The sequence below is a fragment of the Schistocerca serialis genome, chromosome 1 (genome assembly GCF_023864345.2).
Source record: "Schistocerca serialis cubense isolate TAMUIC-IGC-003099 chromosome 1, iqSchSeri2.2, whole genome shotgun sequence".
Classification (NCBI taxonomy): domain Eukaryota; kingdom Metazoa; phylum Arthropoda; class Insecta; order Orthoptera; family Acrididae; genus Schistocerca; species Schistocerca serialis.
Window position 1 is genome coordinate 703839408 of NC_064638.1, and position 22143 is coordinate 703861550.

Genomic DNA, 22143 nt, shown 5'->3' on the forward strand with positions numbered 1-22143 from the left:
GACACCGTAGTTGCGTCTATTGTATGCAATAGGTGCCACTGTTCACTGGAGAACAGCTGTTACCTTGGCTACAAAAGCGAACTAAACATGATATCAAATGGCTCTGAGCACTATGGGACTTAACTGCTGAGGTCATCAGTCCCCTGGAACTTAGAACTACTTAAACCGAACGAACCTAAGGACATCACACACATCCTTGCCCGAGGCAGGATTCGAACCTGCGACCGTAGCGGTCGTAGAGTGAGATGTTTCGGAGCAACCATTATAAAGACAAGAGCTTTGCGTGAATGTAATTGAAGTCCCCGCAGTGTCGATCCATCAAAGGAAATGGTTGGTTTGTGTGCGGCTCTGTTACGAAGGCGATTCTCGTTTTGCATTTTTACTGATGTGCGTGCACACAGTGCAACACTGCTGCGCACCTAACAACATTCTGCTCCATTCTGCGCATTCTGCCTTGATGTGTCCCCTTCTGCGCTGCTCTGCGCACCGCTTTTGTGAGCAGTGTGGTGCTGCGCAGCACATCGCAATGGGTGTGGACGCGGTTTAGTATTAGGAATTAGCAGTACTAATACACTCCTGGAAATTGAAATAAGAACACCGTGAATTCATTGTCCCAGGAAGGGGAAACTTTATTGACACATTCCGGGGTCAGATACATCACATGATCACACTGACAGAACCACAGGCACATAGACACAGGCAACAGAGCATGCACAATGTCGGCACTAGTACAGTGTATATCCACCTTTCGCAGCAATGCAGGCTGCTATTCTCCCATGTAGACGATCGTAGAGATGCTGGATGTAGTCCTGTGGAACGGCTTGCCATGCCATTTCCACCTGGCGCCTCAGTTGGACCAGCGTTCGTGCTGGACGTGCAGACCGCGTGAGACGACGCTTCATCCAGTCCCAAACATGCTCAATGGGGGACAGATCCGGAGATCTTGCTGGCCAGGGTAGTTGACTTACACCTTCTAGAGCACGTTGGGTGGCACGGGATACATGCGGACGTGCATTGTCCTGTTGGAACAGCAAGTTCCCTTGCCGGTCTAGGAATGGTAGAACGATGGGTTCGATGACGGTTTGGATGTACCGTGCACTATTCAGTGTCCCCTCGACGATCACCAGTGGTGTACGGCCAGTGTAGGAGATCGCTCCCCACACCATGATGCCGGGTGTTGGCCCTGTGTGCCTCGGTCGTATGCAGTCCTGATTGTGGCGCCAAACACGCATACGACCATCATTGGCACCAAGGCAGAAGCGACTCTCATCGCTGAAGACGACACGTCTCCATTCGTCCCTCCATTCACGCCTGTCGCGACACCACTGGAGGCGGGCTGCACGATGTTGGGGCGTGAGCGGAAGACGGCCTAACGGTGTGCGGGACCGTAGCCCAGCTTCATGGAGACGGTTGCGAATGGTCCTCGCCGATACCCCAGGAGCAACAGTGTCCCTGATTTGTTGGGAAGTGGCGGTGCGGTCCCATACGGCACTGCGTAGGATCCTACGGTCTTGGCGTGCATCCGTGAGTCGCTGTGGTCCGGTCCCAGGTCGACGGGCACGTGCACCTTCCGCCGACCACTGGCGACAACATCGATGTACTGTGGAGACCTCACGCCCCACGTGTTGAGCAATTCGGCGGTACGTCCACCCGGCCTCCCGCATGCCCACTATACGCCCTCGCTCAAAGTCTGTCAACTCACATACGGTTCACGTCCACGCTGTCGCGGCATGCTACCAGTGTTAAAGACTGCGATGGAGCTCCGTATGCCACGGCAAACTGGCCGACACTGACGGCGGCGGTGCACAAATGCTGCGCAGCTAGCGCCATTCGACGGCCAACACCGCGGTTCCTGGTGTGTCCGCTGTGCCGTGCGTGTGATCATTGCTTGTACAGCCCTCTCGCAGTGTCCGGAGCAAGTATGGTGGGTCTGACACACCGGTGTCAATGTGTTCTTTTTTCCATTTCCAGGAGTGTAGTAATAGTAGTAGTGTAGTGTTTGCTGCTTTTTTCTTTCATTGTGTTACTGGAGTGTTTGTAGCTTTTTTTCTGTCGTTGTGTTACTGCTCTTAAAAATAACATGTGTTTAGATATAATTTAAACAGTTAAAGATGGAACGGTGTTAAACAACCAAGCGGTAAGGAAACAATAAGTTAAGGGAACGAAGTTGTAAGCTTTTGGAACAACAAATTAACTATAGGAAAAACTAGAATTTAGGACACGAATCACTGCTTCTATAAGAGAGACTTCAGACTAGCTAAATGTTCATTAAGTTATAGGAATTTGAAAATGATTCCTGAATGAATCATCCACACGGCAGCGGAGTGTGCGCTGTTTTGAAACTTCCTGACAGATTAAAACTGTGCGCTCGGAACCTTACATTACTCCGGAAACTAAGTGAGAAATTCAGTCGCGACCCGCGATCCGCATTGACAGCTCGAATCGTGTTTTCCAGACTTCACACAAATTCTCTTGTGCCACGAGCATTGCCCGCAAAACGTTCTCGGTTCGAGCCGCAGCCCGCCACATATTTTTAATCTGCCAGGAAATAAAAATTGATATTTAGATGAAACGAATCAGTGATTCGTTACGGTGTCAAGTCTGAAATGTACCAGCACACAATTTTGGCGAGTCATTTCGGTGTATCATTAGTTTTAGAAATTATAGTACGCATAAATTATATGAGATAGATTTTTATTGGTGAAAGATACAGGATACACATGAGGAAATGGTTATGAGTTACATATATATACAGTGAATGAATATTACTGGGGGTGTTGTGAGACCACGGGGCGAAGCAGCTGCAGGCTGGAATAGGGATGGCTGCAGCTGTACGACGCTACTGTAGTGTGGTGTAGCGCAGTGTAGAGGGCGCCGTCTACCAGTAGCTGTGGCCGCGGTAGCCGCCGTAGCCTCCGTAGTAGGGCCGGTAGCCGTACGACCTCACCACCACGGTGGGCCGGTAGCTGTAGTAGCGGCCGTATCCACCGTAGCCGCCATAGCCCCCATAGCCACCATAGCCACCATAGCCGCCGTACAGGTAGCCGGCCTCGGCTGCCAGCAGCACCGTAGCCAGGACCAGGAGGGCGATCTGCAACGAGAGACAAGTGTCACACACGGTGCACTGCGGTGGGCTACAACACTGTCCGTTTTCATCTCGTGTGTTACTCCGGGGCTGATGGTGAGCTGCTTGGATTTAGAAAAAAGTGCAGCTGTCAGAGGAGCGACTCCGATGTTTCACATAGTAACTGAAAAAAGGGCGAAGAAAAACCACGATACTTGAAACTTTGTGGGAGATTAAAACTATGTGCCGGACCGAGACTCGAACTCGGGACCTTTGCCTTTCGCGGGCAAGTGTTCTACCGTATGAGCTACCCAAGCATGGCTCGCGACCCGTCAATGGTTCAAATGGCTCTGAGCACTATGGGACTCAACTGCTGTGGTCATTAGTCCCCTAGAACTTAGAACTACTTAAACCTAACTAACCTAAGGACAGCACACAACACCCAGCCATCACGAGGCAGAGAAAATCCCTGACCCCGCCGGGAATCGAACCCGGGAACCCGGGCGTGGGAAGCGAGAACGCTACCGCACGACCACGAGATGCGGGCTCGCGACCCGTCCTCACAGCTTCAATTCTGCCAGTACCTCGTCTCCTACAGAGTGAAAACCTTATTCTGGACCACGATACCTTCTTGATTTTCGAAAATATAATGTGAAAGAAACAGTTCGAAGACCTAAATAGAACTGAGATAAAGTAGACAGACTAGTAGCCCACAAAATTTACAATACTGTGTGGGAAATATAAAAATGAAAGGTCGAGAAAGACGAGTTTATGGTAAGAAGAGCAGCTGCAGCTGCAAAAAGTGAAAAGTCTCACAAATCACCAATATCATCTGATATAGAAAGTTCACTTGTTCCTTTCACTATGATAGTACTCATACTACCAAAACACATCGGAAATTTTGTAAAGTGGTACGACAATAACGTAAACTCCGGCCACAGGCCCTGGCTGGCTTTCGGAACCGACCGACCACCGCGTCATCCTCTGCCAATATCGTCACTGGATACTGTATGGAGGGGCGCGGCGTTATCACACCGTTCCCCGGCCATTGCTACTCTTCGTGACCTGCAGCCAGCACTACTCGCTCTAGTGGTTCTTCAATAGCATCACGAGGCTGAGCGCACCCTATTATAGTCCGCCCACCAAGGTAAAACCCGTGGCAGTCCCGGGAATTGAACCCGGGTCTTCCGTATGGCAGTCACCCCCACTGACCACTCAGCCAAGGAAGCGGACGGTATGACAGAGACAATAAAATATTTAGAGCACATCCTCCAACACACAACTGAAAACCTGAAATAGTTATAAAGCTGCCACAATGCAGATACGAGAGGAGATAATCATTAGAGTTGCTCAATTCCAAACTTTTAATGCGGTATGTAAACTTAATTTTAAGCTTTGCTTTGCCACACCGTGAAAATCGACGATTAAAGAGTACAAAAATGTAACTCGTATCAGGTACGAGTATATACCTCTGGCTTCATATGGCAAAAATGTATGTGAAATTAACGTACTTTTCCCACGCGTGTTACTCCAGACATATTCAGTTCTCCTACTCTCTTATTGACCTTAATCAGATTTTCTTCTAACCGTTCTAATTAGAGAATGCCATTTTCCACAAACTAGAGAATATTGCTGGTCTCCAAACGGATCAGCACCGTACTGATATAACACCAGGTTGGCTGCTTATCTCAGGTGACACGTTATTAGTACAACGGCTGGCAGGCTTTATAGCAAAGCAGGTTCTGGTGAAGAGAAGGATGAAAAAGTATTTCCTTCAGTTTCGCTGTTTAAATATCCGTTTTCAACTCTCGGTTAACCGCGTTTTGTATGAATTTCCAAATCCACTCTCTTCGTATTCTGTGTACGTCAGTAATGTTACCAAACAAAATATAAAATCCATCTCGGTGCCTAGAAACTGTTTTTACATTACAGAAAATGCCCTGTTTCATTTTATACCTGAAAAGTGATTAACATTGTGAATGATTGCCTCTGAATTTTGTGGATAACAGGGAAAGAGAGTAACACAGTAAGTATTCACATGAGAAATACTGAAATCGTCATCTCGCTTGTGGATTTCATATGGGATTAGCAGAATTTTCCTACCTTCCGAAAGCCATAATATTTCGTATTACAACCGTTTCATGTCGACTACCACAGAATAAAGGGATAATTTTAGGAAAGAGAACAGTCTATAGGTTCCAATTTCGATCAGTGTCACTGTTTAAATTCTGAAAAAAAAAATCATCATTAATGGCAGTTGGAGAGTTCTTTTGTAAGGAATCACCGTCATTTTTCGAATGAAGTTATCGAAGAGGGTGGAAGAGCAGGTAGAGGTTCAGAGTATCCTCTTGATCTTAAGGTAGAAAATTACCCGTCATGACAGAGGTATAAGCAATGATCAACGACAAGAGGATCCAGAAGACAATGTAAGCTACTTCATTAAGAACACATAATGTGTATCAACAGAAATTGTGGCCCGTAATTGATGTGGTACCGCATCGTATACCTCAGAAGACTGATGTCCACAAGAAAACAGTCTCTTCTGCTTCTTTGTTGTCTGTTAATTCTTAATCGATAATGACTTGTCGAGGAACTCTGACATTGAAGGGCTTATATGATCTAAGCTCGCGGAATAATAAGAAAACAACATTTCACTTAGCACTGAATGTAGCCAGAAAATGCACATGAATTTGAGCATGTCGTATCTGCTAAAAGAATAGTTTGTACCCGATTGGTTGAAATATGCTCTTCATCAGCAAAAATATGTTGAAGGGAGCAGAAACATGCAAGGCATACAGAGCTACATTGTTAATTTTTTTGTATGTGCATGCATCTAGTCATATAACCTGGAAAGGCCTTTCTCATGTATTAATTTGTCATCACAGTTACAACAAAGCGCGACAAAACTATATCTTGTTTGACTCCTGATAAGTGTCCTATACCCCCGTCGATCCAGAAAGCTTCTTCAAGTGCTCTACACCGTAAAACTCATATAACGTTCATACAACCATGTGAAACTGTTAGAAAAGTTCCTCTTTGCTATGTTGCACAACTCGCGAGTCACGTTGGCTGGAACATTGATTGTGTCGTCAAAATGTACATCCTTTAAGTGAATTTCTGTACTTTTCGTTTGTGATAGGTTCGTATTGATAACATTAATTTCTCGTCACCTGTGGCTATTTTTGCGAGAGAAGAATTACCCTGAATCTGCATTTCAGTCAAGTCACGCCAGGAGTCCAATAGTCGTTGTTTTTGTTCTAGAGTCAAGATATGTGCAACAAACTTTGCACACACTTTTCTCTTCTTCGAAACATTCAGGAGAATGTCTTGGACACTTGGTTTAGAGATGTCGCTCCGTTGTGATTTATGACACAGGAACACAGACATACTTTGTTCGCACTCCACTGCTTAGCACTGCCTGCTCACAACTAACTGATCGAATAAATATCTGTATTTTATAACTGTTATTTCAAGCTGCCACCGCAGTTGCTGCGTTGGTATCGCTTAAACGACAGGAATGAAATCGGTGTCTGAACTTTTTGGACGGACTGTGTAGAACTTATGTTTCACTCTAGTGAACTTGTAGTCAGACGGACAGGACTCTTCATGAGCAACGGCCGGCGACAGCAGGAGAGAGGTGAGTGTTGTGCTATCAGCACTTGCGCGGCTCTCCCGCCGTCCCATGTCATCGCTGGCGTATCTCTGCCATTAGGGGCGGCGCACCCGCATCGCGTGTTGCGTGAGCGCTGCGACCAGGCGCGGGCTCTGTACTTGTGGCCGATCCCCCTCTGTGCTGGCAGCACCCAACACAGCGCGGCCCGCCCCAGTGCCACTAACGAGCTGGTGCTGTTCACGCAGCACACTTATAGCTGTTCGAGGCACAATTTGCGAAAACGTGTATGAAGCCGACCGAGCAGCGACTGTACCAACCCAGCATCAATTGGATTTGTGTCGCTTAGTAACTAATCTAAAATTTTCCCTTTCGATCACTCCTTCCTGAACAGCAGTGCTGAGGTGTGTGATCTACAGTAAAATATCTGTGTTCTGACTAACTGGTCTCTGCTGATATTTATGGAACTGTAAGGCAACGAATATCAAGACCGCTCCAGCAGCGCGTGCTTTACCCTCTACCTGTAGGAGCGAGACCCATGAAGATGTTGGTGCATGTCATCGCACCCAAATTTGTAAACATTCTACTTAAGTGACTCTCTATAGCTGTAGAGTTGAAAACTATGTCCAAACTTATAGAACATCTACCTGCTCTATTGCAAAACACGTAAAACTACAGCAGAAGTGTTGTAGGCGCAGCTAGACATGCAACAGGAAAGTGTAACTACTGTTCCACTCCCCCATCTTGCAACGGCCGATATCGACAAGCGTTAACAGTATCTCGCAGCTCCCCATAGATTTAAATTAGTTGGCATCTGGCAAGTACTCTCCTTGCGGCTTTATTGTGACTAGTACTGTGTTACTACTGTAGCCACTACAAGGTTCTGCTCTCCACTGCAGTAAAAAAGCTCTATAAGGTCTCTATCCCTTATTAAAAAAAGACGTAAAAATTTGAAATTCAAGAACGGTATAGATATGTATAGTATATTTAAGCGTGTCAAAAATCTGTTCCTAATTTAATTAAGGCAGGCGTTATGATAATATTTTGGAAATGAGTGAAATTCTACGGTCTGGGAAACAGCTTCAGATTATTGCGATATGTATAAAAAAAACCATTAAGCTCATTAAACTGTTTTTCTTTTCTTTTTTTCCGCTGATTAGCAAACTACCTCGCCGGCAACGGATACTTCCAAAGTTCCGCAACACGCAGCATATTGCGTTTGCTATATTTAAGCGCCGGAAATGCCGTATTTTGTTGTTTTCAGTATTGTCGATATTTAACTCGCTAGAAGTACGAAGCTTAAAGTCTCTATCTCCTATAAAAATCACATCAAAATTCTCAAATTCACATGTTGTGTAGACCTCTATAGTGCTCCTACGTATCTGTTTTTAATTCCATTTAGGGGCAAAGTTAAGTTTTTGCTCGAAATAGGAGAAATTTGCACGTCCGGGAAAGTTCGCTACCTGAGAACCAACTGTCAGGTACAACGATTTGCGCAGCGGAAATGGCAACACGGTGGGAGACGACAGCGGCAGCACAGCTATCGTTGGTGCATCATCGGAGCAGTCCAGCACGCCTGCTGCCAAATACCGGCTGCTTTAAATCGGACTGTGGCACTGTTACATGTAAAGGCACATAAATGTTCCCATAGCTACAAGAGTACCGCCGTGTCAGCTTCAGTGTGTCTGAGGCAGGGCGCTCAAGAGTACTAACTATTCCTTTTTATACACAGTGAGTTTATAATTACATAATTATGGCAAAGAAAAAGAAATACCTCTCTGCAGCGTCCCCTGGCTGGAAGAGAGGTGGATTAATTAGTTCGGTTTTGATATTTGCTCAACAAATCTAAAATCGAAAACAGGATCATGAACTTTTGAATTGGACCGCGCCGTTCGAAATTACGTGTTCCAACCAGAAACGGCAGCTGATGAAAGATACTCAGCCATCCAGACGAGTTACATGTGAAATAGTCTATTACGTTTCGAGGAGCGCCGTGATCATCATGTACTGGACAAGTCTGACTGTGTATACGATACTCCGCAAACACTGCAGCACAACAACAGAGACCGGCTAGCGGGATTCTATGTTTTTGAGTTCTGCGAGGTATTCTTGAAGCGCCTGTCAGTTCAGGTTTTTGAGCGTCTCCATGACGATCACCCGCGAGACAGATGAAATTGTGTCCATTCGCGCTGCCTCTCTACGCACACTTTTGAAATTCCCCGAGCGTTTTATTATGGTAAAGACTTTATCACTGTGCCGCTGTTAGCAAAGATAAGCACGCTGAAAAACCGCGAAAAAATGAATTAGTAGCGAATAATATATGTTGTTATACACGCAAGAGAGAGAGAAACCTGCTTACTCTATTTGCTTGATTTCCTAAAAATATTCAGGAACTGGAACAATAATTCTCTATGTGACTGAAAACTGATGTTAAAAGACCTAAAGCGTCAACGAAATGCCTTTCGTCTATGTGTGAGAGAGGAGTATATATACTCTGAAGAAATGGTGATAATCATTCGCAGATATTGCATAGCATTCAGGCGTTGCATCTACATGAATTTGTGGCGTTTGAAAAAAAATAGGAATACGGAATCCCAGCATAAAAATATCAATGTAGGGCCCACGTACAGAGTTCAATTTAAGTGGAGAGAAATAGTAGTGATATTAAAGGGAAAATGTGAATCATGGCTCAGCTCAAAACGCATTACGTAGAAGTATTTTTAGAGGCAGTGCGCATATTATGGAAGTAAACCCTTGTAAAAATTATAATGAGTATAATACTTCTTAGCAGGCCAGGCCATAGCTGCGAAAGAGGGTTATTAACTGAGGGGTCGTTGTACTGGCCCATAAGGTGCAAATAATTCGGATCGAGTCCCGCCGGAGTCAAAGCCTTAAACTTAGACGAAACTTTCAGAGAAGAGAAATTTTATGTCAGATTTGGAATAATTCGCCATTTTTCGAGATATCAGGTGATAAAGGGAGAAACTTAGTGATTTCAGGTGTTCATACTGCTGATTAATATCGCCTGATAATAGACGGAAGTATGATGAGCCTATTTGCTTACAGAGAATTGCAAAAAACTTCAAGGATATCCAGCATCCTTACCCCCAGTGCCTTTCGAAATTATAAGAGATACCTCTGCAATGGCGGTAATGCAAATCCCGTACAGTCACCTGCGCGGTTGGGGCTAAGTGTTTTGCCCTCCGGCGCAGTGGAGTACGCCGCTGGTGAGACGGCGTGTGCGCAGCGAGCCTTACCAGGTGGCGCATGTTTGCGGGTGTGCTTGTGGTTGGTTGCTACTGCGGCGGATGGGCTGCGAGTGCTGGACTGACGGTAGCGGAGTCGGCGGCCGCCTTTATACCGACGCCGGACGCGACCAGGAGGGGCGGGACAGCCCGGCGAGCTGCGGGCAGCGAGAAGCACCTTATGTCACGCGGCATCGCTTCCCGCTAGCCGGACACCGGTTTTCGCGACCGTAGCCTCCACAGCTGCGAGGGGCGGCGGCCGCTCACTCCGCTACGCTTCCGGCCGGACTGCCCGAAAGGAAAAGGAGAACCACTCTCGCCCGTAGCGCGGTCGCTGTGGACACTTTACGGGGACAGCCCGACTGAGTTCTCAGGGTACATCCTGCTCATGTAACACCGCAGAACTTCGATTGCAAAACTCATCACACCCCTTTTCTTCTCTGTCGATTTTTCGGTTTCTCCTTTTACAGCTTTGATCTTTGTTTCTAACTCTTTCTTCAGATTCCACAGATCACTTTTCATTTCTGCTTGCACTTTTATAACTCTAAATTGGCTGGATTACAACCGAGTTTCGCTGGTTTTTATCTCAGTTTTCACCTCTTTCATCATATTGAAAGTCAGATTCCACATGAAGTGGCCGGCCGCAGTGGCCGAGCGGTTCTAGACGCCACAGTCTGGAACCGCGCGACCGCTGCGGTCGCAGGTTTGAATCCTCCCTCGGGCATGGATGTGTGTAATGTCCTTAGGTTAGTTGGGTTTCAGTAGTTCTAAGTCCTAGAGGACTGATGATCTCAGAAGTTAAGTCCCATAGTACGCAGAGCCATTTTTTTTAACCACATGAAGTCTGTATATATTCCCCCAATCTGATTTCCTTTCATAGTTGCTGTCGCTTGTTCTACGTCATTCTCAGCGAGTTCACCTGTTTCTATTTCTATCTCACACTGGACTGCACTAGCTCTGACCACCTAGTCAACAGTTTCGTATATTGAAGTAATCTTGCCCACCTTTAGTTTTGCCTATCGTCTGGTAATAGTAAACTACCTGGCAGATTAAAACTGTGTGCCAGACCGAGATGATAGAGTATTTGCCCGTGAAAGGCAAAGGTCCCGAGTGCGAGTTTCGGTCTGGCACACAGTTTTAATCTGCCAGGAAGTTTCGTATCAGCGCACACTCCGCTGCAGAATGAAAATCTCATTCTGGAAACATCCCAGAGGCTGTGGCTAAGCCATGTTTCCGCAATATCCTTTCTTCCAGGAGTGCTAGTTCTGCAAGGTCTGCAGGAGAGCTTCTGTGAAGTTTGGAAGGTAGGAGACGAGGTACTGGTTGAATTAATGCTGTGAGGACGAGTCGTGAGTCGTGCTTGGGTAGCTCAGATAGTAGAGTATTTGCCAGCGAAAGGCAAAGGTTCCGAGTGCGAGTCTAGGTCCAGCACACAGTCTTAATCTGCCAGGAAGTTTCATATCAGCGCACACTCCGCCGCAGAGTGAAAGTATCATTCTGGAAACATCCCCCAGACTGTGGCTAAACCATGTCTCCGCAATATCCTTTCTTCGAGCAGTGCTAGTTCTGCAAGGTCAGCAGGAGAGCTTCTGTGAAATTTGGAAGGCACGAGACGAGGTACTGGTTGAATTAAGGCTGTGAGGACGAGTCGTGAGTCGTGCTTGGGTAGCTCAGATGGTAGAGTATTTGCCCACGAAAGGCAAAGGTCCCGAGTTCGACTCTCGGTCCGGCACACACTTTTAATCTGCCAGGAAGATTCATATCAGCGAACACTCCGCTGCATAGTGAAAACCTCATTCTTGAATAGTGAACTACTTCACAATCGTTACTACGCATCTACAATTCGTTGTTACGGTCTGTGTTTACACTACACCTGTCATTTCAATAGTAGCATCCTGTCATGGTCGCCAGATGTAACTGTACTTTTCTTCTTCACTGTATTTCTCTGTCAGATAATCTTTAATCCAGCACAAATCTGAATGCACAATACATATATAAAGTTTTTCCAAATACACAACACTGACAAATGTAAAATTTATGTAGCAGGAAACAGTTTCTGCTAGTAAATTTTTAATGCTGCAAATCATAATTCCGTGTTTTATAATTAAGTGCTATATAAAAGAAGGAAATGTGAAAATCGTAGTTTCAAATTTACACAATTGTACTTTTTTATTACGTCCTACCTCTAAACGCAGTGTGGGTTGTTCGGGCATGGTTCACTGAAGAGTCATGGTCTTAACAACCAAATAACAGGCGAGCAGGGACTGAAGCAGAGGAAATCACAATTGGAAACATTTGGGTCGGGGTTTCGGGGTCTGGCATTTTGGCTTACCACCAGGGGGAACGTCCCGAAAACCCCGGTCAGATATGGGAGATGGGACGATATGCCCTAGACAAAAATATGTAGTCTTATGTATGTCAGTTGGATTTGTTCATGTGTTTAGTGAGTAAAGTCGATGAACTGCTCTGCTAGTAAGGTGTACCTGACGTGAGAGAGGTGATGACGACCGGACGCTTACACTCCAGAATTTGCCATTGAATACAACAAATGTTCGTTTAATTTTACCTACGACAATATTTCTAGATAAGTATATTGTTTCATCAGATAAAGAAAAACATCTTTAAACAGTATTTTACTAAGAAATATAAATGGTAGAATTTTGCACAGAGTATAACTTAATCATAGCTAACACTTTGTTCAAGAATCATAAAAGAAACCTGGAGATACTGACAGGTTTCAGATAGATTATATAATGGTAAGACAGAGATTTAGGAACCAGGTTTTAAATTGTAAGACATTTCAGGGGCGGATGTGGACTCTGACCACAATCTATTGGTTATGAGCTGTAGATTAAAACTGAAGAAACTGCAAAAAGGTGGCAATTTAAGGAGATGGGACCTGGATAAATTGACTAAACCAGAGGTTGTACAGATTTTCAGGGAGAGCATAAGGGAACAATTGACAAGAATGGGGGAAAGAAATACAGTAGAAGAAGAATGGATAGCTTTGAGGGATGAAGTAGTGAAGGCAGCAGAGGATCAAGTAGGTAAAAAGACGAGGGCTAGTAGAAATCCTTGGGTAACAAAAGAAATATTGAATTTAATTGATGAAAGGAGAAAGTATAAAAATGCAGTAAATGAAGCAGGCAAAAAGGAATAAAAACGTCTCAAAAATGAGATCGACAGGAAGTGCAAAATGGCTAAGCAGGGATGGCTAGAGGACAAATGTAAGGATTTAGAGGCTTATCTCACTAGGGGCAAGATAGATACTGCCTACAGGAAAATTAAAGAGACCTTTGGAGAAAAGAGATCCACTTGTATGAATATCAAGAGCTCAGATGGAAACCCAGTTCTAAGCAAAGAAGGGAGAGCAGAAAGGTGGAAGGAGTATATAGAGGGTCTATACAAGGGCGATGTACTTGAGGACAGCCGACCGGAGTGGCCTTGCGGTTCTGGGAGCTACAGTCTGGAGCCGAGCGACCGCTACGGTCGCAGGTTCGAATCCTGGCTCGGGCATGGATGTGTGTGACGTCCTTAGGTTAGTTAGGTTTAATTAGTTCTAAGTTCTAGGCGACTGATGACCTCAGAAGTTAAGTCGCATAGTGCTCAGAGCCATTTGAACCATTTTTTGAACTTGAGGACAATATTATGGAAATGGAAGAGGATGTAGATGAAGATGAAATGGGAGATACGATACTGCATGAAGAGTTTGACAGAGCACTGAAAGACCTGAGTCGAAGCAAGGCTCCGGGAGTAGACAACATTCCATTAGAACTACTGACGGCCTTGGGAGAACCAGTCCTGACAAAACTCTACCATCTCGTGAGCAAGATGTATGAGACAGGCGAAATACCCTCAGACTTCAAGAAGAATGTAATAATTCCAATACCAAAGAAAGCAGGTGCTGACAGATGTGAAAATTACCGAACTATCAGTTTAATAAGTCACACATGCAAAATACTAACGCGAATTCTTTACAGACGAATGGAAAAACTAGTAGAAGCCGACCTTGAGAAATATCAGTTTGGATTCCGTAGAAATGTTGGAACACGTGAGGCCACACTGACCCTACGACTTATCTTAGAAGCTAGATTAAGAAGAGGCAAACCTACCTTCCTAGCATTTGTAGACTTAGAGAAAGCTTTTGACAATGTCGACTGGAATACTCTCTTTCAAATTCTGAAGGCGGCAGGGGTAAAATACAGGGAGCGAAAGGCTATTTACAATTTGTACCGAAACCAGATGGCAGTTATAAGAGTTGCGGGATTTGAAAGGGAAGCAGTGGTTGGGAAGGGAGTGAGACAGGGTTGTAGCAACTTGAGTCCTTTTTTCGTAGCGGCCATGTAAGCCACTGGGCCGATAAGTGTAATGTTCCTTGCGAGGTATACGACCCACAGGCCGAAAAGCTTTTAATTTTTGACTTGAGCATGTCTGCACGAAACTTTGACTGGAGCCTTCTCGAAATGCAATTTACTTAAGTAACCTTTCTATATTATGACATTTTCCATCTTTGTTAATGTTTCTGTTAAACTTATTTTCTACGTATTATTTTATAGGGTTGTTAAAATTTTGATTCTGATGAAGACATCCTTAGAGGTTTTCGAACCCTAGGTCATTGTATTAAAAAATTATTTGCAACCGTATGGCTGTGTTATTTCTCCGTTGAGACATGTATATGTTCTTTGACAGCACTGTTTATGTAAATGGGCATTCAAATTGTTACGTTCTTTCTTGTTTTAAGTGTAGCACACCAGATACTCTTGCTCTATAGTGGTTCGTTTTAAAAATTTCCCTTCCAACGCCGACAATTTAGCCTCACTTTAAAACACCTTCTATACAGATATTTTTATGTCTTTTCCTGAGGCTTTACGTATCTCTCGCATTCTTACAAATGAAATTATTCCCTGGACGCCACTGTTCAAATGGCTCTAAGCACTATGGGACTTAACATCTGAGGTCATCAGTCCCCTAGAAGTTAGAGCTACGTAAACCTAACTAACCTAAGGACATCACACACATCCATGCCCGAAGCAGGATTCGAACCTGCAACCGTAGCATCCGCGTGGTTCCGGACTCAAGCGCCTAGAACCGCTCTGTCACGGTGGGACGCCACTGTCCTTCAACTGTCTCCATCTCCCTGTTCCTCTGATTTTTACATCAATATTAATAGCAGCAGGCAGAGCAATATTATGACGTAAAATATACATGTACAACACTTAAATACTTTTCTTTGAGTCATCAGTTTTCTGACGGGTTTGATGCCCGCCATGAATTTCTCCCTTGTGCCGGCCTCTTCATCTCAGAGTAGCACTTGCAACTTACGTCATTAATTATTTGCTTTATGTATTCCAATCTCTGTCTTCCTCTACAACTCCCTCTAGTACCATGGAAGCTATTCCCTTATATCGTAACAGATGTGCTACCATTCTGTCCCTTCTTCTTGTCAGTGTTTTCCATACATTATTTTCCTCTCCGATTCTGCAAAAAGCCTCCTCATTCGTTATCTTATCAGCCCACCTAATTTTCATCAAATTTCTGTGCACCACATCTCAAATCCTTCAATTCTCTTCTGTTCCTGTTTTCCCACATCCATATTGCACTACCGTACAATGCTGTGCTCCAAATGTACATTCTCAGAAATTTCTTCCTCGAGATCTATGTTTGATACTAGTAGACTTCTCTTGGCCAGGAATCCCTCTTTTGCCAGAGCTAGTCTGCTTTTTAAGTCCTCCTTGCTCTGTCCGTCATTGGTTATTCTGCTGCCTAGGTAGCAGAATTCCTCAACGTCATCTACCTGGTGATCATCAACATTGACATTAAGTTTCTCGCTGTCCTCATTTCTGCTACTTCTCATTGCTTTCGTCTTTCTTTCACTTACTTTCAGTCCATATTCTGTACTCAAAATGTTCAAATGTGTGTGAATTCCTAAGGGACCAAACTACTGAGGTCATCGGTCCCTAGACTCACACACTACTTAAACTAACATAACGCTAACGACAACACTCACTCGAATCTCCAGCAGGGGGGGGCCGCACGAATAGTGACATGGCGCCTCTAACCGCGCGGCCACTCCGCGCGGCTTCTGTACTCATTAGACTGCTCATTCTGTTCAGCGGATTCTGTAACTCTTCTTCACTTTCACTGAGAATAGCAATGTTATCAGCGAATCTTATCATTGTTATCCTTTCACCTTGGATTTTAATTCCACTCTTGAACCTTTCTTTTATTTCCATCATTGTTTCTTCGTTGTAAAGGTCGAACACTAGGGGCGAAAGACTACATTCCTGTCTTACACCATTTTTAATTCGAGGACTTAGTTCTTGGTGTTCCAGTCTTACTATTCCCTCTTGTCTCTTGTACATGTTGTATATTACTCGTCTCTCCCTATAGCTTACCCCTATTTTCCTCAGAATTTCGAACATCTTGCACCATTTGACATAGTCGAAAGTTTTTTCCAGGTCGACAAATCCTACGAACGTGTCTTGATTAGGCACTTACAAAATATTAATTACAGGAAAAAATAAACACGTAGACAAAAGTATAGTCTTACGTTGTTCAAATACCATTGTATCACAATATCCCCTACGACTCGTAGGCAGCACACCATATGCGAGAAAAGCATCTATAAAGTTTGAAACTTTTGCATTTCTCTCTTCATTGTTTCAAGAAGAGTCAGTTACAATAAAAAGACGATCAGCAACAGCAGAACTATCACTATCATTCCTCTATCTTGAGTTTACAAAAAACATAAACAAATTCAAACTTTTCAAACTTGGTTTCCAGTAAGCTAAAGCTTCGAAATTATTTCCTTTTTCTGGTGTGTTTGTACTCACTGGGTTTACGCGAGAATTAAAGAAATAAAAACCACGAGTAATTCTCGGCCATTATAATTACGTCGAATGTTTAAATACACTGCCCTCCATAAGCTTGGAAACACCAAGTGATTGTGGGCAATCGAAAGGAAATAGATTATAAAACTGAGAATGAAAACATGATCTAAGCAGGCTGTATTCTTTTTGTTATCCGCACGACTGGCCAGTTTCAACCGCGGGTCATTTTCAAGCACCTGTAATATGTTCAGAATTGGTGACAATGGTTTATACATAAAATGTCTTCAAGCTCTTGTATACACATAAATTATAGTTTATAAACTAAGTTATATATCTTAAGCTTCCAGCTTCATTTCACATTGTAATACACCTTTGGTGCATATGGACAGGCATTGCAATTTATTGTTATCTGAATGTTTATTAAGCTCAAACAATAGATAAGTAAATGCAACCATCAAATTTCAGATTCCTGAAATTAGCCTCCGTTTGTTTTAATCGCGCCTTGCATACTCTCGTTATGCGATGGATCAATTTTGCCAGTGTTTCAGTTGGAATTAGTCTCCATTCTTGCTGCAGACCCTCCCACACGATTTCCTGTTTTCGGAGCCTCCTGTCCAACTCATCTCACAGTAGTTCGATTGGGTTACCAACAGAGAACTGGGGAGGCCATTCCATATTTTTTACAATGTTCTGAACCCCCAGAGACTTCGCATGGCAAGCAGGATGTGTGGTTCGGGTCGTTGTCTTGCTGTGAAACAAACCCTTCCCCAATCAGACCTATACCAAATGTCTTGATAAGTCGTTGGATAATGGCATGATAATCTGTTTGGTTCATTTTTCGATCTACTTTCACCTACTCACCGACTTTATTCCCTCTAAAAGATCCTCGTACTGCCACAGAAGCCCCTCCATGCATCACAGGTGGAATTACGCATTAAGGATTCAAATGTTCAGGGGTGAATGGAACACGATTTGACAGCATTCACTTCCAAATATTTCGAATTTGGATTCATCAGTGAATAAGACTCGTTCCCAACCCCTTGCTGTCCAATGCTGGTGTGTCGTAGCCGACCAAGGCTTTTTCATCTTGTTAACAGGGCGCAACAACGGTTTCCTCGCTGCTATATAACCCTGAGGTTGTTTTCTGCCAAGCACCGTTTCACTGTTGACTCGCTCACTGGTGTACCCTAGTTGTATTTAGTTGATCAGTCGATTCACGGGCTTTTTGAATCTATTACGTTTACTGATCACTATTAAATGCCTTTGCTGGTGTTCTGGTGTTTTTCTGGGTGCTCCTGAGCGAGGTGGAACATAATAGGAATCAGTATCTAGATGCCGCTGTATGGTGTTGACAACTTCGCTGATTGAGATTTTCAATTTCTCTATATTTGTCTGAAGCTATCGCCTTTCATAAGAAATCTGGCACTTTGGGATCTTTTCAATTACTGCGTATACTACCTTCTTTCGCGGCGTGTCCTACCTTCATACAAACGGAACTTAATTGAACGGAACAGTAAACAGCCTCTGCATAATCATGCCGTTTGCTGACACCACCTGGCCTGTTTAGTAGAACTGCTTGGACAGGTAAAGTCAGTTTATACACTGAAGAGCTAAAGAGACTGGTACACCTGCGTAAAATCGTGTAGGTCCCCGCGAATACGCAGAAGTGCCGCAACACGACATGGCATGGACTCGACTATTGTCTGAAATAGTGCTGGAGGGAACCGACACTAGGAATCCCACACAGTTGTCCGTAAATCCCTAAGAGTACAAGCCGGTGGAGATCTCTTCTGAACAGCACGTTGCAAGGGATTCCAGATATGCTCAATAATGTTCATGTCTGGGGAGTTTGATGGCCAGCGGAAGGGCTTAAGCCCAGAACCTGGAGCCACTCCGTAGCAATTCTGGACGTGTGGAGTGTCGCACTGCCCTGCTGTAATTGCTCAAGTCCGTCGGAATGCACAATGGACGTACTTGTGACCTGTCAGAGTCGTATCTAGTCGTATCAGAGGTGCCATATCACCCCGACTGCACACATCCCACACCATTACAGAGCCTCCACCAGCTTGAACAGTCTCCTGTGCAGGGTCCATGGAATCATGAGGTTGTCTCCATATCCATACACTTCTATCCATTCGATACAATTTGAAACGAGACTCGTCCTACCAGGCAACATGTTTCCAGTCATCAACAGTCCAATGTCGGTGTTGACGGGCCCAGGCGAGGCGTAAAGCGTTGTGTCGTGCAGTCATTAAAGGGCCATATCGATGATGTTTCGTTAAATGGTTGATGCTCCAGCACTGAAATCTGCATCAATGTGCAGAAGGGTTGCATTTTCGTCACGCTGAACAATTCCCTTCAGTCATCGTTGGTTCCGTTCTTCCAGGATCTTTTTCCGGCCAGCGACGTCAGCGATTTGATGTTTTACCGGATTCCTGATATTCACGGTACACTCGTGAAATGATCAAACGGGAAAATCCCAACTTCAACGCTACCTCGGAGATGCAGTGTCCCATAGTTAGTGCGCCGACTACACTATGACGTTCAAATTCACTTAAATCTTGATAACTTGCCATTGCAGCAGCAGTAACCAATCTAACAACAGCGCCAGACACTTGTCTCATATAGGCTTTGCCGACCGCAGCGCAGTATTCTGCCTGTTTACATACAGGGTGTTTCAAAAATGACCGGTATATTTGAAACGGCAATAAAAACTAAACGAGCAGCGATAGAAATACACCGTTTGTTGCAATATGCTTGGGACAACAGTACATTTTCAGGAGGACAAACTTTCGAAATTACAGTAGTTACAATTTTCAACAACAGATGGCGCTGCAAGTGATGTGAAAGATATAGAAGACAACGCAGTCTGTGGGTGCGCCATTCTGTACGTCGTCTTTCTGCTGTAAAAGTGTGCTGTTCACAACGTGCAAGTGTGCTGTAGACAACATGGTTTATTCCTTAGAACAGAGGATTTTACTGGTGTTCCACCGCCTAGAACACAGTGTTGTTGCAACAAGACGAAGTTTTCAACGGAGGTTTAATGTAACCAAAGGACCGAAAAGCGATACAATAAAGGATCTGTTTGAAAAATTTCAACGGACTGGGAACGTGACGGATGAACGTGCTGGAAAGGTAGGGCGACCGCGTATGGCAACCACGGAGTGCAACGCGCAGCTACTGCAGCAGGTGATCCAACAGCGGCGTCGGGTTTCCGTTCGCCTTGTTGCAGCTGCCGTCCAAATGACGCCAACGTCCACGTATCGTCTCATGCGCCAGAGTTTACACCTCTATCCATACAAAATTCAAACGCGGCAACCCCTCAGCGCCGCTACCATTGCTGCACGAGAGACATTCGCTAACGATATAGTGCACAGGATTGATGACGGCGATATGCATGTGGACAGCATTTGGTTTACTGACGAAGCTTATTTTTACCTGGACGGCTTCGTCAATAAACAGAACTGGTGCATATGGGGAACCGAAAAGCCCCATGTTGCAGTCCCATCGTCCCTGCATCCTCAAAAAGTACTGGTCTGGGCCGCCATTTCTTCCAAAGGAATCATTGGCCCATTTTTCAGATCCGAAACGATTACTGCATCACGCTATCTGGACATTCTTCGTGAATTTGTGGCGGTACAAACTGCCTTAGACGACACTGCGAACACCTCGTGGTTTATGCAAGATGGTGCCCGGCCACATCGCACGGCCGACGTCTTTAATTTCCTGAATGAATATTTCGATAATCGTGTGTTTGCTTTGGGCTATCCGAAACATACAGGAGGCGGCGTGGATTGGCCTCCCTATTCGCCAGACATGAACCCTGTGACTTCTTTCTGTGGGGACACTTGAAAGACCAGGTGTACCGCCAGAATCCAGAAACAATTGAACAGCTGAAGCAGTACATCTCATCTGCATGTTAAGCCATTCCGCCAGACACGTTGTCAAAGGTTTCGCGTAATTTCATTCAGAGACTACGCCATATTATTGCTACGCATGGTGGATATGTGGAAAATATCGTACTATAGAGTTTCCCAGACCGCAGCGCCATCTGTTGTTGAAAATTGTAACTACTGTAATTTCGAAAGTTTGTCTGCCTGAAAATGTACTGTTGTCCCAAGCATATTGCAACAAACGGTGTATTTCTATCGCTGCTCGTTTAGTTTTTATTGCCGTTTCAAATATACCGGTCATTTTTGAAACACCCTGTATCTCTGCATTTGAATACGCATGGCTATACCAGTTTCTTTGGCACTTCAGTGTATAAAACTGAGCAGTACCAATATGTATCTATATGTCCAATAATTATCTGCACAACAATGTAAGTGACATTATTAATCGTTTTTTCAGCGCACTATTTCGTTTTCTAATAACTCATAGAGACCACTCCCATCTTGCTTCCTTGTAATACGCAACATGGTATTTCCAAACTTATAGTGGGCAATATACGGTCAGAAACTTGCTCGTACGGGTTAACTCACCGCGCGTTAGCTTGGGTGTCAGGAAGGCGTGCCGTACTCCGTATCCAAACCATGCGGTAGATTGACGAACGCTGGCCCCGGTATACCGGTCAGCTTGATTATGGTTCCTAGGCAGTTTTCCACGTTCATTTAGGCGAAGGCCAGGCTGGACCCCAATCTCCCCGTGGTCAATTACGATACACAAACAACTAAAGTACGATAACACACAACATGATTCGCAGATTCACAGATAGATGATGCATGTCGCTTTCTTCTCATAGGTTAACTGACGACCTATCACAAAGTAAAAATAAAAAAAATTGTCATATCGTGGAAACAGCGGACGCTGTACGACGGGTTAAACGCTATGAAACAGTGATATTACTGTATGTTTAGAATATGCCTTTACTTATGTCCTCACAGACGCCATTTAGACTTTAAACATCTGAGGGTGAGGGCACGTGCTTCTTTTTATTCTACCATTGAAAATGCATTTCTTCTTTTCACTAAACTTTTAACACAGAAGGCAAATGAAATTCAAGGGGCCGAAAATCTGGACTGTGCGATAATTACCTCTCAGTGTCCCACCAGAAGATAACTTGCTCATACTGAGAGGAAAGGGGCGCTCTGTAAATGTTCAGCATGTAGGAAGACAACTTCTCAGCCAGGATCTTATGGACCTGTACTTACGATGACCGGTTTCTGTAAAACAGAGTCATCATCATCTGAGAGCGGTAAATGTCTGCAAGATTAGAACACCATACATGATGTGAAGGCTGCCTTTTTTGTGTGATAAAGAAAATAATCATAGCTGCACTTTCTACAGTTTGTTTGCAATAGTTCAACAAGGGATTTTGTAGCAGCGTCATTTCAGCGACTATCGCTTAACGCAGGTGTGTGCTGAACGACCCAAATGTAATCTTCTGTCCGCTGA

General features: G+C 44.4%; 1 protein-coding gene across 1 annotated transcript; it reads right to left on the reverse strand.

Annotated features, from left to right (window-relative positions):
- Window positions 1-2677: 2677 nt before the first annotated feature.
- LOC126458069 (prismalin-14-like) lies at window positions 2678-10133 on the reverse strand. The gene is made up of 2 exons (XM_050094881.1): window positions 9932-10133; window positions 2678-3091 (listed from the first exon to the last, which is right to left on the reverse strand). Exons 1-2 carry the CDS (start codon window positions 9941-9943, stop codon window positions 2879-2881), a joined length of 225 nt encoding a protein of 74 aa, XP_049950838.1. The 5' UTR covers window positions 9944-10133; the 3' UTR covers window positions 2678-2878.
- Window positions 10134-22143: the final 12010 nt, after the last annotated feature.